The sequence below is a fragment of the Heteronotia binoei genome, chromosome 1 (assembly GCF_032191835.1).
Source record: "Heteronotia binoei isolate CCM8104 ecotype False Entrance Well chromosome 1, APGP_CSIRO_Hbin_v1, whole genome shotgun sequence".
NCBI classification, from domain to species: Eukaryota; Metazoa; Chordata; class Lepidosauria; order Squamata; family Gekkonidae; genus Heteronotia; species Heteronotia binoei.
Window position 1 is genome coordinate 25549249 of NC_083223.1, and position 16759 is coordinate 25566007.

The 16759-nt window shown below is 40.6% G+C and overlaps 1 protein-coding gene across 1 annotated transcript in view; it reads right to left on the reverse strand.

Moving 5' to 3' along the window:
* Nucleotides 1-1766: 1766 nt before the first annotated feature.
* Nucleotides 1767-16759, reverse strand: part of MCM8 (minichromosome maintenance 8 homologous recombination repair factor) — a 35072-nt gene continuing 20079 nt past the window's right edge. The window contains exons 11-19 of the mRNA XM_060232700.1: nt 15021-15051; nt 14002-14142; nt 13670-13811; nt 12019-12214; nt 11417-11636; nt 9668-9877; nt 6592-6668; nt 5020-5209; nt 1767-2580 (exon numbers count right to left, since the gene is read on the reverse strand). Coding sequence (XP_060088683.1) covers nt 2488-2580; nt 5020-5209; nt 6592-6668; nt 9668-9877; nt 11417-11636; nt 12019-12214; nt 13670-13811; nt 14002-14142; nt 15021-15051 — 1300 coding nt within the window. The 3' untranslated portion in view covers nt 1767-2487. The remainder of the gene's footprint in view (nt 2581-5019; nt 5210-6591; nt 6669-9667; nt 9878-11416; nt 11637-12018; nt 12215-13669; nt 13812-14001; nt 14143-15020; nt 15052-16759) is intronic.

Sequence of the window (16759 nt, forward strand, 5' to 3'; positions counted from 1 at the left end):
GGCTGCTACAGAGTTGAAACTTAATCCATCAAAGATGGAGCTGCTGTGCTTGAGCTGGAGTGGAGTTTCTTTGGGCAGTGGGCTTCTGTCCTGGCTCCTGCCTGGTGGAACAAGCTCCCATCTGTTGCAGTTCTGCAGGGCCTGTAAAACAGCTGTTCCATCAGGCCTTCAATTGAGGTGGTAAACTGTCAACCATCTGGCTGCCAAACCACCCATCCATCTACCATATGGGAGTGAGCAGTGAAGTGGCCAAGTTTGCGGATGACACTAATTTGTTCAGGGTGGTGAGAACCAGAGAGGATTGTGAGGCACTCCAAAGGGATCTGTTGAGGCTGGGTGAGTAGGCGTCAACATGGCAGATGAGGTTCAATGTGCAAAGTAATGCACATTGGGGCCAAGAATCCCAGCTACAAATACAAGTTGATGGGGTGTGAACTGGCAGAAACTGACCAAGAGAGAGATCTTGGGGTCATGGTAGATAACTCACTGAAATTATCAAGACAGTGTGCAATTGCAATAAAAAAGGCCAACGTCATGCTGGGAATTATTAGGAAGGGATTTGAAAACAAATCAGCCAGTATCATAATGCCCCTGTATAAATCGATGGTGTGGTCTCATTTGGAGTACTGAGTGCAATTCTGGTCACCGCACCTCAAAAAGGATATTATAGCATTGGAAAAAGTCCAAAAAAGAGCAACTAGAATGATTAAAGGGTTGGAACACTTTCCCTATGAAGAAAGATTAAAACGCTTGGGGCTCTTTAGCTTGGAGAAACGTCGACTGCGGGGTGACATGATAGAGGTTTACAAGATAATGCATGGGATGGAGAAAGAGAAAGAAGTACGTTTCTCCCTCGAACTCGTGGGCATTCGATCAAATTGCTGAGCAGTTAGGTTAAAACGGATAAAAGGAAGTACTTCTTCACCCAAAGGGTGATTAGCATGTGGAATTCACTGTCACAGGAGGTGGCAGCTACAAGCATAGACAGCTTCAAGAGGGGGTTAGATAAAAATATGGAGCAGAGGTCCATCAGTGGCTATTAGCCACTGTGTGTGTGTGTGTGTGTATGTATGTATGTATGTATGTGTATATATATATATATATATATATATATATATATATATATATATAATTTTTTTTCCTGGCCACTGTGTGACAGTGTTGGACTGGATGGGCCATCGGCCTGATCAAACATGGCTTCTCTTATGTTCTTATATATTTGATTGACTATTCATCCCAGCTGTTGGGATATACAATGATAAAATGCCATCTTTAACTGTTTTAATTGTGTAATTATGCTTATAACTGTTGACTGGTTTGTAATGCTTGTTACCCACCCTGAGCCCGCTTGCAGGGAGGGCAGGATATAAATAAAATAAAAATAACATCTTCAAATGCAAGGCATTTGGCACCTACAAAGAACAGAGAGAGATTGCTTTAGCTACCGTCGAGACACACTTAAAGCAACTGAAGGAATTGTTAACTTACCTTCAGAGAAATGCATACATGTGAAGTGCTCTCTGCTCGTGGTAGCAGCTATTCCCTCACTTCTTCTTGTCCAGCTGGGAGGCAGTAAAGATACCTTGGAGAGGAGTAAAACAAATACTACCTGCTGTCGTCCTCCACAAGTACATGCCATACAACAAAATCCAGCAATCCTCTTGGCAGAATATTATACAGGTTACTGCTGTGCTTTATTCACAGGCATGTAAGTGAAAGTTTAGCTTACCATGTTACTGTACCACACACAAAGGGAACTTCTGAAATCGAGTAAGATTTTTGTTTTAATTTTAAACATTGTATATGCTAAAGTTGGCACAGCAGTTTTATACAGCTGAAACATTAATTCAGAAAGCTCTGAACAAAGAGTGATTTTTTTCAGTTTAAAAACTGAAACTTTGAACAGTGTCAACGTGAAATTTTAAACACTAAATTAAATTAGTCTCTCAAAAATGTTACAAAGTAGTATAAAGAAGTTGCTACTGGTGACTCAGTTTCAAGACATTTTAACAACAGCTTGCTTTAGGAGAAGGCCATGAACAAGCCACGGGTTGCTGTCCTTGTCCATTTCATATTTAATGTTAGTTACCCCATATCAAGACCACAAATTACAACACTAGAACTGGAAAACAGAGAAAACCCACACAAGAGAAAGGATGAGATGTATGTTGACATATCCTTCTAACCCACCCACCCCCTGCCACAATCATACAAATACCCCACTCTAGTAGTCTCAGCACTCACTGTGTACAATTCTGCAACTCAGAATACATACAAACACTGTTCCTGGAAGTATAAAGGTAAAGGTAGTCCCCTGTGCAAGCTTATGGGGTGGTTTGCCATTGCCTTTCCCAGGCAGCTGCACTTTACCCCCAGCAACTGCTAATCTGTAAAATCATCTTGAATTTCAGCCAATATGGTAACTTTGATCGGCTGTAAATAATAATAATTCTTTCTGCAATGCAGTGTTCTCCTGGACCAATTCCTTCACATAGTCTGAAGCTGATATAATCTTGGACCTTTCTTCAAGAAATAACCCTGATCGTTTAAAGATCCAATAAAATTTTCAAAATCAGCTACCTGGAAGAAGAAAAAAACACACTGTGTCATCTAGGCAAACAAATAGGTAATACATGAAATGAAAATTTAAGGTTTAACGTTTCAAAAAATTTACAGCATGGGAGTTTCAAAAGTAGATAGTGTTATAGCATTGTGGAATGCTACTTGAAGGTGTGTGGGTGGGGAAAGGAATCAAGAATAAGCAATGCCATGCTTCTGCCCAGCAGAAAATAGCTTTTGATGTCTCTGTGGAAGTCTTCCACAGAGGAAGCAGATAGCTTTGACAAAAAAAAAAAATTAATTATTATTATCCTGTCAGAACTGCATGAAAAGTCACACCAAGTACTGAGTTCTGGGGAACACAGCTGCTGTCTTAGATCTTTTTAATGAATTCAGAACATTTCTATTCCTCAGTAATGTCCTCTTTAGTAAAGGGAAATTCTTACCACATATTGGTATTATATAAAGTATGGTAGAATGAAGTATTGCCATATTTCATGCCATTTAACAAATATTTGCAGAAAACCACATTAGAATGTGCAGAAAATGACATGGTAGATTACATACAGGAGGATATTATTCAAATTGAGATGCCAGATTTCCCAAGAAGGAAGAATGTAAACAAACAAACAAACCATAGGTAAGATGCAAGATGACACCTGAGCAAGGCAAGCAGCTTCAGTATACATTTTTCAATGTATAGGTTTGAATTCAGCAATCAGAACTAAAACTGTATGTTTGGATCCGTTAGCGATTTTCACAGAGCTTTCGACTCAATTGATAGACAGCTTTTGTGGGACAAATGATTTAAATTAGGCCTTGATCAATGCCTTTTGTTCTTGATATGCAAACTCCACCTCTCCAATTCTTGTCAGGTCAAACTTACTAACAAGAGTGCATTGACACAAAAAATTCCTATTACCAAGGGAGTAAAACTGGGCTATGTCTTGGCCCCTTCCTTGTTTAATTTGTTTCTCACAGACCTGCTCCATTATTTAGCTAAATTAGATGGACATGCTCCTAAACTAAATTCCCAGCCGGTCCCTATTCTCCTATATGCCAATGATGCTGCCGTTTTATACCTCACCAAAGTGGGATTAATGCATTCTTTAACATCTTTTCATTTCATACTGCACTCAGAACTCCTTATCCATCAACTACGACAAAACCAAAATCCTGCTGTTCTCCAAATAATGGAAACAGTATACCTGGAAAATTAATGGCAGATGCACTGACCAAGTTAAATCTTTTAGGTACTTGAGAGTTCTTTTCCATCATAATTTGAAATAGTGCATGCATCGTGATCAAGCCCTTCTTATGGCCAAGAACAAGTTATTGGCATTAACTCATTTCCATTATCAAAGAGACAATCAATTTGTCTCAGACACTTTGTGGATCTTTTGCACCGCATTACTTCTTCAGCTACTTTATGGGATCCCTGTGTGGTTCCAATGTTTCAGCAAAAACACCAAAAAAATAACAGCATTCCCAACCCAGTGCATTATTTCACCATGTGCCGAATTGGGCCTCCACACAGTAGAGTCTAAAATCTGGATTACCACAATCAAACACTGGCTCCACCTTTATTTTCACTCCTTAACCAGCAGTCTGATTTCTCTTTTACTTGCAGACCCTTTTACCCCTAAATGGTTCTGTTTAGTACTCGGAAAAATCAAATCAATTGACATTGATTTATATTCACTGAAAAACTCCAGCTAATCTTACATATTTCACACAATCCACAGGAGAATACTGGATACTGACTCCCAATTAATAATTGCTGGAGCAAGGAGTACATGCTCACCCCACTTCTTGGGCCTTCCTTCTTCCAAATTTGTACAGCTCAGTACTTCTCAAATCTAACAAACCCACATCAACGCTGAGCTTTTGGCCAGACTCAACATATTTCCTTTGTCCGTGGTCTCTGGTAGGTATAAAGGTATCCCTTACGAACAGAAATGGTGCAGATGTGGTAGAGAACCTGATTCTGTATGACACATTCTATTAGACTGCCCATTACTTACCCCCCACCGATGCCGCCTGATCAAACCACTCCTCTTAACCCCCAATCTGGTGACAAACAAATTGATAGAGTTTTTGTTGGCTGACAATTGTCCCTCAATTACTGAGCAGGTTGCAGAGTTTTTGGCCCCAGCAGTGAATGAGAATGGAGCCAGATAGGGGAATACCCTGTTCCACTTTTCTTTAAGTTTTGTTTGTAGCCATTTATCCCCATGCTGCCTGTGCCTGTGACAGTGAATAACTGTGGTTTGTCTGTCCTATTTTGAAGTTCCTTTGGATCTTGTATTTCTTTTTTATTACGACTGGGTTTGGATCCCACTAAGCAGTGAAAGCAGAGAGACAAGAATAATTTCTTCAATTAACTTTTACAACTGTTTTACAGTTGATAATGCTGATAAATTTCATTCTTGCCAAACACGTTATTAGTTTCCAACTTACTTTTATGTTCGTCTCCTTTGCAATTTGCCGTAACTGCTGAAATTCAAAGACATTGTTGTAGGTTCTTTCTGCAACTTGGTGGAGGGCAGAAACAAATCTCTTTGCTTGTGATCTGTTGCTCATACCAGAGCCATGCTGAGAACGTTCAAAATCCAACCTCCCAAACTCATCAGAGTATGTTCCTAACATGCTTGAGACAGAAGAAAATCAAACAAGCGCACACACAAATCAACAGTTTGCAATTACTATTTAAACAAAAGCTACTGAGCAGTGAGCCTCCCTTGAATTCTTTGCAGCTTATATCAGTCTGCCAATGATACCACAGCAAGAAGTTCTTCAGGAAATATTAGGATTACTGACAATGCAATGATTCTAAATTTTAAAAGAATAAATATGGCCAGAACTGAGCTACGCTATTTATTTATGGATGCTCATTGTCCTTCCTTTAGTGGTCAAAGTTATGTCCCACCGATTGGATGCATGGGAATACCTTTGGAAGAACTCAATGAAGATATCAACTTGTCAGAGTATAAAAGAGAACTGCTTTAAGATGATGTATAGGTGGTATATGACGCCGAAAAAACTGGCTAAGATGAGCAAGAAAATGTCGGATAGATGTTGGAAAACATGAAGGTTCTTTCTTCCATATGTGGTGGACTTGTGAAAAAGCGAAAGAGTACTGGAAGATGATACAACAAGAAATCTCCAAAATTCTGGGTTATGACTTCAAGAAAACTGCAGAGACGTTTTTGCTTGGATTACAATTAGAAAAATTTCCAAAGGAAGACAGGACTCTAATTTGGTACTTGCTATCAGCTGCTAGGACATTGTATGCGCAGCTTTGGAAGCAAGAAAAAATACCGGAGAAATGGGACTGGACTTTGAAAGTTTTATCGTGGAGTGAAATGGACAAACTAACTAGAACACTAAGAGACTATGATTTGGAGATATTCAAAAAGGAGTGGAGGAAATTTAAAGGATATATGGAGAAAGAGTGGAATGTAAAAAGACATTGGACAATTTTTTCGCATTAGTGAGAAAAAAAAAGAAAAAGAAAATATATATATTGAATTTTAATCAGTCAGTAGTACCTTTAGTATTGAACTTGAATCTATAACTTCGGGGAAGTCAACATTGGAGGGAGGGGGGATTGAAATGCCATATGGGTTAGTACTGAAATAATTAGGAAATAATTAAGTTTTGTAACCATATGCTATCAATAAATTGTTAAAACACAAAGTATGTCCCACCAATGGAAGATTCCTTGGCTCTACCATTAGTGGAATAGAACTTTTGACCCAACCCCTCATTACACTTGGCCCACCATCTCTAATAGCTGCAAATACATGTTTGCATGACAAACACAGTTCAAACTATTAAGACAGATATTCACCCTAATCTATGTACATGTGGGGCTCCACATGTACACAAAGCTTTGAGTAAATAAAGACAATCCTCTGGGGGTGTACAGAGCTCACTAAAGTAAATGAGAGCACACAGAGGTCCAGGTGCCTATTGGAGTCCCATCAAGTTTTGGTTTCATCCCAATCACATTTTATCTACTGTACATACCTGTATTTCATTATTTCTATGACATCGTAGGCATCTTCTTTGGTGGCTTTTTCCCTTAATTCCAACCTTGAACGGGCCTTAAAAGAGAAATGAATACTAAATTTCACATAATTTCTAACCTCCTATATAATAGCAGAAGAAGAACTTTAGGTGGGAAGAGTTGTCTACATCCTACAGGTACAGATGCAAGCATAAGAACACAGTTCATAGAATCATAGAGTTGGGAGGTACCTCCAGGGTCATCTAGTCCAACTCCCTGCACAATGCAGGAAAGTCACAAACACCTCCCCAACACACACATCCTCAGTGACCCCTGCTTCATGCCCAGAAGATGGCAATAACCTCCTGGATCCCTTGCCAGTCTAGCCTGGAGAAAAATTTGACTGATCCTAAAGTGTCAATCAGCATTCCTCTGGGTGTGTAAGAAAGGACCACAAGATCTAAGCACTGACGGAACCTTCCTGCCCTCTTTTCTCATAATCTGTCTAATTCACAATCAGCACTGCTGTCAGATGGCCATCTAGCCTCTAAAAACCTCCAAGGAAGCCTGTTCCATGGAGGAACTGCTCTGTTAGGACACTATACTTCTGTTGATACAGCCCAAAACTGAATTTGCCTTTTTTAGTTACTGCATCACTCTGCTGACTGATGTTCAGTGTATGGTCCACTAAAACCCCTAGATATTTTCCGCACATGCTACTGCCAGGAAAAGTCTAATAAAAGATGCATTTGGCTTTTCCTACCTAAATGCAGAACTTTACATTTATCCCATTTAAAATTAATTTTATTTGTTTTAGCCCAGTTTTCCAGCCTGTCAAGATAATCTTCTATCCTGTTTCTGTCTTTTTATTTGCAACCCCTCCCAATTTAGTATTATCTGCAAATGTCATAAGCGTTCCCTCTATTACTTCATCCAAATAATTTATGAAGGTACTGAACAAAACCAGTCCCAGGATAGATCCTTGATACACTTCACTTGTCACTTCTCTCCAAAAGGATTGGGAACCACACACAAGCACTCTTTGGGTGCAATCTGTCAACCAGTTACAGATCCACTGAACAGGATCCAAACCACATTTTAGGAAAAGTAAAGGTCCCCTGTGCAAGCACCAGTCGTTTCCAACTCTGGGGTGATGTTGCTTTCACAACGTTTTCACAGCAGACTTTTTACGGGGTGGTTTGCCATTGCCTTTCCCAGTCATCTACACTTTCCCCCCAGCAAGCTGGGTACTCATTTTACCGACTTCAGAAGGATGGAAGGCTGAGTCAGCCTTGAGCTAGCTACCTGAAAAACCAGCTACCGCCGGGGATCAAACTCAAGTTGTGAGCAGAGCTTAGGACTGAAGTACTGCAGCTTTAACACTTGTCAACAAGAATATGGTGTGGAAAGTTATCAAAAGCCTTTCTAAATTCAAGATAAACTATGTCAACAGCATTTTCCTGATTCACCAACAAAATAACTTTCTCAAAAAAAGAGATAAGGTTAGTCAGACATGACCTATTCTTGAGAAACTTATGCTGGCTCTTAGTAGTCACAGCTATGCTCAAGGACCGACTGTTTGATGATTTGTTCTAAAAGTTTCCCAGGTCTGTAGTTACCTGGATCCTCCTTTTTCCTTCTTGAAGATGGGGAGAACATTTCCCCACCTCCAGTCTTCTGGCACCTCACCTGTTCTTCAAGAATTCTCAAAAATAATGGACAGAGGCTAGGAAATTACATCCACAAGTTCTTTTAGTACCCTTGGATGCAGTTCATCTGGCCCCAAGGACTTCATTTCATTTAAAGTGTTTATGTACTACCCCATGCTGATCCTAGGCTGCAACTCCCTTCCCTCATCATATATTCTGTTTTTGCCATGTTGAGCACATTTTCCCTCACAAGAGGAGACTGAGGAAAAGTAGGAATTGAGCCTTTTCTTCATCACCTGTTACAATTTCACTTTCCTGTCCCCACAATGGGCCTACCATGTCCTTGCACTTTTTCTTACTTTGTACATAAGAAACCCTTTTTTGTTGTTTTTAGCATCTCTCACTAGCCTAAGCTCATACTGAGCTTTAGCTTTTCTAACACTTTCTCTACAAGCACTGGTTATTTGTTTATATTCATCCTTGGTTATAAGGCCCTCCTTCCATTTCTTAAATGAGTCTTTTTGATTTTTCAAATCTTAGCTTATGGAGCCACTTTTGCTTCTTTAGGCTCCTCCCATTTTTCATTCTCATAAGAATCATTTGTGATTGTGCCTTCAATATTTAACTTTTTTCAGTTTGAGTACAGCCATATTTTAGCAAGCTTTTCTAAAATTTGTGTCAGTTATTATAACAAAGGACTTCATCAGCTCAGACTGGTAAACTATACTCAGTTAATTCTCCAAGAAGGTGCATGACTCAGTGGTAGAGTATCCACTTGGCATGCAAAAGGATCCAGGTTCAATCCCGGTAATAAGTGATGTGAAGGTCTTCTACCTGAGAGCCTGGATAGCTGTTGCCAGCCTGATTAGACAATACTAACTTTAATGAACCAATAATCTGATCCAATATAAGACAGGTTGATGTGTTCATGTGTACTAGATTCATGACAAATAAGCCACATGTTTGTCAATGTGGGATTCCATTTTAGGGTGCCCCTTAAGGCCTACATGCAATTTTATTCACTCCTTGGATGGGAGTTTGGAGAATACAAGGGAGAGATATTTGGTGTCATGTTTTCTTACACAAGTCCCAGCTTCAATCGCTGAATATCTCAGAGAGTTGGTAAGGCCCTCTCTGCCAACAACATGGGGCTAAATGGACCAGCTATCCACTCCAATGTAGGGCAGCATCAAATGCTCTGAAACTAGGATACGATACAGAATACTTTTGGGGACATAGAGAAAACAGTAATTGGTAAAACTATATAACTAGCTCCTAATTAGAAACAACAGGTTGTATTCAATCTAAGGATGAAGGTGACAAAAATTTTCACCTAAGGGATACAGAGTAATATATACATACAGAGTAATACACACACATATATATACACAGAGGAAGTTCAATTAAAATGATTTTTTAAAAGAAAGGAATATGAAATAAAGCATACCTCTGTAAGACGTATCAGGGACTCAAGCTGCCTTGTAGTGATGGGTGTACCATCTGCTCTTTGGCTTTGTCGCCGGAGCTCAAGGTAGAAATCCTGGAGGACCCTAGCAGCTTCTAGAGACAATTTGGGATGTACATACTGCCGAGCATACCCCACATATTTCCTTAACAGTTGGTGTGGAATTGGGTCAAAACTCTCTCCGGGAATGATCTAAGAATGACAGATATTAAGAATTCCAGTTCAGCCTTGGACACGTAACCTTCCATAAGGTCAGTCAAGGAATGGGGAGCAGCACATGATGAGTGCACTGGTCATGCCCCTTGCCTCCACGAGACTGCTGGCTCATCAGCATCATGCCAACAAGTGGAAGAAACGTGTGTGTACACTCCTTCCCCGTCATCAGAAACATTTGAAAAGCAGCATCCACAATCACCAGGAGGGAGCATATGCATTTGCGCTTTCTCCACATGTAAGCAATGTGCTGACAAGCTGCCAATTGGGTGCAAAGCCAGCACAGTTGTGCATGATCTCCTGCTCTGTATGTTGACTGAATGTGCAAAAGGCTCATGTGCTCCAGGCTAACAAGAAGGCTATCATACTGACAGCTTCTGTAGTTCACTGGTAGGATCTGGAAGCTCAAGCCTAATTGGCTATAAAGAACCCTCATAGCATAGTTCCATGCCTTACAATAGAAAATACAAAAACCCACCACCACCCTTCAGTGCTCAGGAGAAATTTTGGTGAAAGGCTTTTTTGAACCCATCCCTCTGGAAGAAACTTATGAAGTTATTCCCAAGGCTTCCACCAGCCCTCTTGCTATGTATCCATTTGCCCAAGCATGCCCTTGAAGACCTGCATTCTCAGTTCTTACCCTTCATGACCATCAAGATCTGCCAGAGATGGGTTTTCCATCAACTGCTGGAACACCAAGCAACTACCTCCTTATATGAAGGGTCCTTTCCAGCAGTCTTAAAGGAGGCTGTTATTCTTCCTTTGCTGGGATTTAAATAATTTCCACCCAATGTCCAACTTATCCTCTTTGAGCAAGGCACAACTCTCCAGGGCTTTCTGAATGAAACTGATTTCCTAGGTCCCCTTTCATTCTGATTTCTGAACTAGTTATGGCATAGAAACTACTTTGGGCACCCTGTTAGATGACCTGCACTGGGGAGCACATCCTGGCTGTTGCTTCTGGAATTCTCAGCAGCTTTCAGCACTATCAGCTGTTGTATTCTTCTGAGGCAGCTTGAATTTGTTTTTTGTTTGTTTGGGCTGTTGTTGTCTTTTGTAGGGAATTTATGGCATGTTAAGAACTTTGCAAAAACTGGCAGTCCTTGCCACAAGAATAATAAAACAATTGTGTTGAAGAAACTGAGTGTGAAGTGGAGCAGAAAAAGGCAAAAAGAGGTAAGAAAATGATGAGTGAGAGCACACAAGTTGGAGGTATGAGGAAATGAAGGAAAGATCTTTTATGCCTATTAACATCACGAGTGATGCTAAAGCATATAGAAAGCAACAATTCAAAAGGTCAGAATAGGATTAAAGTTCTCACAGCATCACAGACCTGACACAGTAGAGGATTTAGCGGAAGATACAGAAGATAATGCCCAAGCTCCCCGTTCCTGTTTCATACATGGAAGGACAGATAAATCCTTCTGGAGCACACCACATCAAGGCAATCTGTGCTCATTCCATGATGATATGGGATGTTATTTTTTTTTTTAAAAAGACCTGAACAGATTACACTACCTTTAACCTTTCTGATAATGGCTTATCTGGAATGGCTTCAAGGACTGATATGTGTGAATCTTGCGAGCTTCCACGCATCACTATAGCACTGCTACGTCCAGCCTGTTTCCCAGCATGCATCGCCATGACGTGTTCAGACAGTAAGTGGTCATGGTCTTCATTTGGTATGTCCAGCAAGATGAACACCAAATCAAACCGGGACAATAATGCACTTCCCATTCTACAGCATGGGGAGGAGGAAAAACATGCATCAAGCACATGATCTATAACTTTGTAGGATGTTGGATATATGTACTTCTTCTGCAGCAAAGCATTTCAGACCACAATGTGGAAAAGAATTCATATACACAAGCTCTATTCAAAGAAAGCTACGACATATATTTGTAAACCTTGACTAAGATATTGCACAAAAAACATTCACAAGTGGCAAAAACAATGTTGCAAATTCTGGAGAAAATGACCAGAGCCTTCCCTCCCTAGAAGCCAACAGAATAAGTAGGATTCCTACAATGTAGGTTCAAATTTTTGCACAAATGATTGCAGACCTCCCCACCCATCTCATTTTTGCTGAAAATAACAAGAAACACCATAGAAACACTTACTTCAGATTCTCTGATACTGTTTTGGCCTTGTTATAGTGACCTCCAACAGGATTGGCTGCTGCTATGATTGACGTCCTAGCTGGCAAACTGCAAACAATACCAGCCTTTGCGAGACTGATGCTTTGCTGTTCCATAGCTTCCAGCAAGGCTTGGTGCTGGTTGCCCATCTTATCAAACTCATCTATTCCACAAATTCCTGGAAATAATTTTCACAAGGGAGGGTGGGAAGAGAAAATAATTGGCAGGTGCATCCTTTCCTAAACTATCACCATGATAGCAGAAAGCATCAGAGGAAAAGGATCAGATATCATGCAGTGGATCCAGCCACCCTCCAAGAAGCTTTCCTCCATCCTGAATAGGTCTCCTTCCAACATGTAAATTGGAGGGAGGCTCCTTAGGCTGAAGGAAGGCTCCAAACTCTGCTCAATGGAGTAGGACAAGGGTAGGGTTCAACCCCATTATACCCAAAGCAGTCCTTTCAACCTATTTTTCTCACTCTTAATTTTTTTAAAATTTACCTTAAATTTATATGCCACCCACTCCACAAGCGGCGTATGAATCTTAATCTAACAGTGAAAATGAAAGTGACCAAGAATTTATTTTATGCATTGAACTGTTCTGACTAATTCGAGACACCCAACTGATCTAGATAAAAATCTGTACTTCCCCCCCTCAAACCAGTGATGCATACACACACAGCAGTACCAAGTTCCATAATACATGCTCATCTGCACCAACCACATGGCCCGAAAAGGGGAAGGCTGGATTGAATCATCATCCCTACCCGTCTGTTAGTTGAGCAACTGGTGCTATCAAAGCTGACAGCACTGACTGAGATGGTCAGCATGTGCTTAAGTGGTTCCTGCTTTAGCATCTGGAATAGTGAACTTAGCCCTGTGCAGGAGCTACGTACACAGTAAGCACAGAAAACCCAGAAAGGAGATAATAAAGCTTCAGCTCAATGACTTGATTTTGCCCTGCCTTTCTCTCCAGTGGGGACCCAAAGCAACTTGTGTTGTTCTCTTCTCTTCCATTTTATCCCCAAAACAACCCTGTGACGTAGGTTAGACTCAGAGCATGTGGCTGGCCCAAGCTTCCATGGCAGAGTGGGAATTTGAACCTGGATTTCCCAGATCCTAGTCACACTACTAGCCACTTTGCCACACTGGGTCTCCCACTGCCTGCACTGCTGTTGCTCATACACATCAACTATGTGACTTTCCCACTGAAAAGGTGAGACTGTGGGACCCACACAGACCAACAGCCATGTGGGTTGGGAGGGTGCAGGAGGAGGAGGAGGAAGAAGGGGGCAAAATCATTCCCTCCTGCCTCTTGCATGAGTTGAGCTCCACCAACAGAAGAGGAAGAAGGCACTGATTTCAGCCCCTTCCAACGTGCAGGACTCTTACTCCACATAGGTCCTGAACCCTAGAAGTAAATTTTCTCAGGATTGAAAATGGCTGCTGGAAGAAGGGGAAAGTTGGGAAGACTGGTGATCATTGTGCAATCCCTGAAGCATTCTTGTGCTAGATTTAACTCAATGGGAATACAGATTTTTTAAAAATATTGTGCAGTGTATCATTTGCTGAATGAACTGACCAACATTAGCTGAGCCCATCTGTGCAAGAAAGCTAACAGTTTTAGGTAGTACCTTGATCTCCAAGTACAAGGGCGCCAGCTTCCAAAGCAAAATCTCCAGAGGCACTGTCCCTAGACAGAGTGACAGTCAGGCCAGATGTAGTCGTGGCATTGCCACAAACATACACTCCACGAGGAGCAATACTGCACACAGCCTAAACAAATGGAAAGCATTTCTTGAGTGTAATAGGTTTGGGCTACCGTAATTATACTAAAGGAACAAGCCCAGAGAAAAAGGCATGTAATATTTTTGTATTTTCAAGGATATGTGGTAGTGCTATTTTAAAAAAAACTTTGAGTACAGAATTTTCAAGAAGCTGTATTTACGAGCCAATGATCCCATACTTGCAGCATCTGACTCTTCCCCAGTCCTGGATCTCCAACCACCAAGATATGTGGGTCTCCTCGAACAGGAATCCTGTTTTTATCATCCATGTATTTTTGGCATCCTCCAAATAATGCCAGCACTAAGCCAGCTTTCACTATCTGTTAAGTCAAAAAGGAGCAGTAAAGCAAATGACAAAAGAGAGGAGTGGAAACAATGACTATTTCTTCGAAGGTAATTTATTCTGATGCATTCCAGGCCTAAATAATAGGATTTGATATTTAGCTTTGATAGATTATACAAGGGCAGATTTGGTTACATATCTTTTAAAAAATTATTAATTTTCCAAATGAGACAAAAATAAAATACACAAATATAAAAGTTAAATAACTAAGACAGTTCCTCATGGAGAAAGTTATGCATGTAAACCAGTAAACAAGAATGCTAAAGAATTGCTGAGCAAGTCATATGCAATATTCCAAGCAATAATTTATTTACGGAATTCAGGGGAGGAAAAAAACCACCCAAAGCAATTAACATCTCCAACTACCATTACCTAACCCCAAGAGTTTTGAAGCATATCTAACAATGGGTACGATCAGACAGGAATTTTGGTTCACCATAGCTACCCCCCACCCTCAGATTTAATGTGCGAGTTCACACACACACACACATCTGTTTCCCATGGCCCACTCATCCTTAACTCATGGTAGGACATCCTGGGAATGGAGTAAATAGCCACCAGGAACTTCCCAGTGGCAAGTTGTTGCAGCACTTCCAGGTGCATTCCCAGCCACGTGACTGGCCCATGGATGCATGGTGAACAAACAGGAGTGGTGTGAATGCTCTCAGTGTGCATGTAGCCCACGCCTGATTGTAGTGCCATATCTCTAATTAGGGTAGCTTTTTGAAAGCTGAGAGACCGCCACAGCAATCAGTTCATCTGATTCCACCCAATATCATGACTTTAACACTGAACAAAAATGATGACTGCTGATATTTTCAAGTGCTTACAATGTCTTAGTTAGGATGCACTTACCTCATGACCGTAGATAGTAGGACAAAGGGAGCTATAGAGGGAAAAGAAGAATATGATGCAAACATTTAATTTAAAGTAAATAAATACTATACAAAGGTGTATATAATCTGTGCCAATAACCTCATAATCTCCATTCTCCCTCCTTCCCTCAGAACTCCTGGCTCTAAGCTAATGCAAATTCTGCACCAAAACTGACTTCTGCAGCCACACACGTTTGATAGAAGATAGATTTGCATGTGCTTCCCCTGCTAGGTATGGAGTGAGGCAAGGAGTGATGGAGAGTACCAAATTTTTACACATGTGTCAACCCTGCAAATCCTATTGAGACCCCATTATGGCTTCGAAGATTTCGCCAGGCACTGCTCACCAACTTTTGAAACTCATCTTTATAAGCGTAATAGTTAGGAGAAACATGCATTTAAAAAAAAAAATCTAAGATTTTTAAATGCTGAAATCCTTGCCTAATTCCACATTATGCTGCAGAATACAGTTCTGCTCTTATCTTGCCAGGAGTAAGAGAGCTGGGAGAACAAATGTTTCTGTTTACTCATGAGGCTCACAGGTACTCCTGTGCAGACAGCAGAATCTAACTTTTAAACATTTCAGATCCATCAGACACACAAACAAATGTGTATAACAACCAAAGCTGAGCAGTTTTAAAATACATTTTCAACTGGAGTGTTAAGCTTTGTGTCATTAAGACTGAAACACTACATAGCAATTACTGCATACATTTTCTTACACAGAAGCTTGGTGTTTGCTGTAAGCAGAACACCTGAACTCCAAGTAACACTCTGCAAAGTTTTACGATCCTTCTGTTAATAGCACCTCATAAATCCTGCTCAGGATGCTTCCTGTCCTATCCTCCTCCCTCCCAGGTATTGGGTAGAGCAGAGAACAAGGTGGATCTTAGTTTTGACTTGGGGACTAAAAATAAGTGAGAATGGGGGTGGGGTGAGTCTTCAGTAGGATTTTATTCTTCAGTAGAAAAGGCAATTCAAGTGACCTTATAAGCCTCATTATTGCTATAGCCAAAATCCCCCCACAGGAGGAGTAACTAAAGCCACAAATGGCACCCTCTCCTCTCTCAGAAGATTTCCTTAGAGACTTACTGCCTGCTGTTATCACCATAGTGTAGCCCCCTGATATTATTGCATCTGCTACTTTAGATATAAAGCCACAGCATTGTTTTAACTGCAATCCCCACCAACACAATCTTCTTTGTTCTTCAAAACCTGTCCCAGTTGTATTTTGCTTTAAAAAAAGAAAAAAAAGCAGAATGCAAATATAAGTGGCTCTGGAAACTTCTCCTCTTAGGACATTTTCCTCTGTACAGTAGTAGACAAGGTGTCCAAAGTACAGCCATTTACCACTTACAGTTTTCTTGCTATAAACAAGAAAGCACCCAAGGCAGACAAACAATCTCAGAAATCAATGCAGTTTGCCATTGGGTAGTTTTTTCACCACAGTCTACCTACTGGAATAGGAAAAAACATTGTTCTAGAAAATATTTTCGGAGGGTAGCTGTATTGGTCTGCAGCAGAACAGCTACATTCAAGTCCAGGAGTGATTCAGGTTCAGTATGTTGGTCTCACTCCTACAAAAATGATCTCCTCTTCAACTGATATCTATGCTCCCAAAGTACTGTAAGGAGCAGACCGTTCATGCAAAGTTCCAAAAGCCAAAAGATGACACATTTCCAGGTATTGTATCAATTGGATCTTTATCCAAATTATATT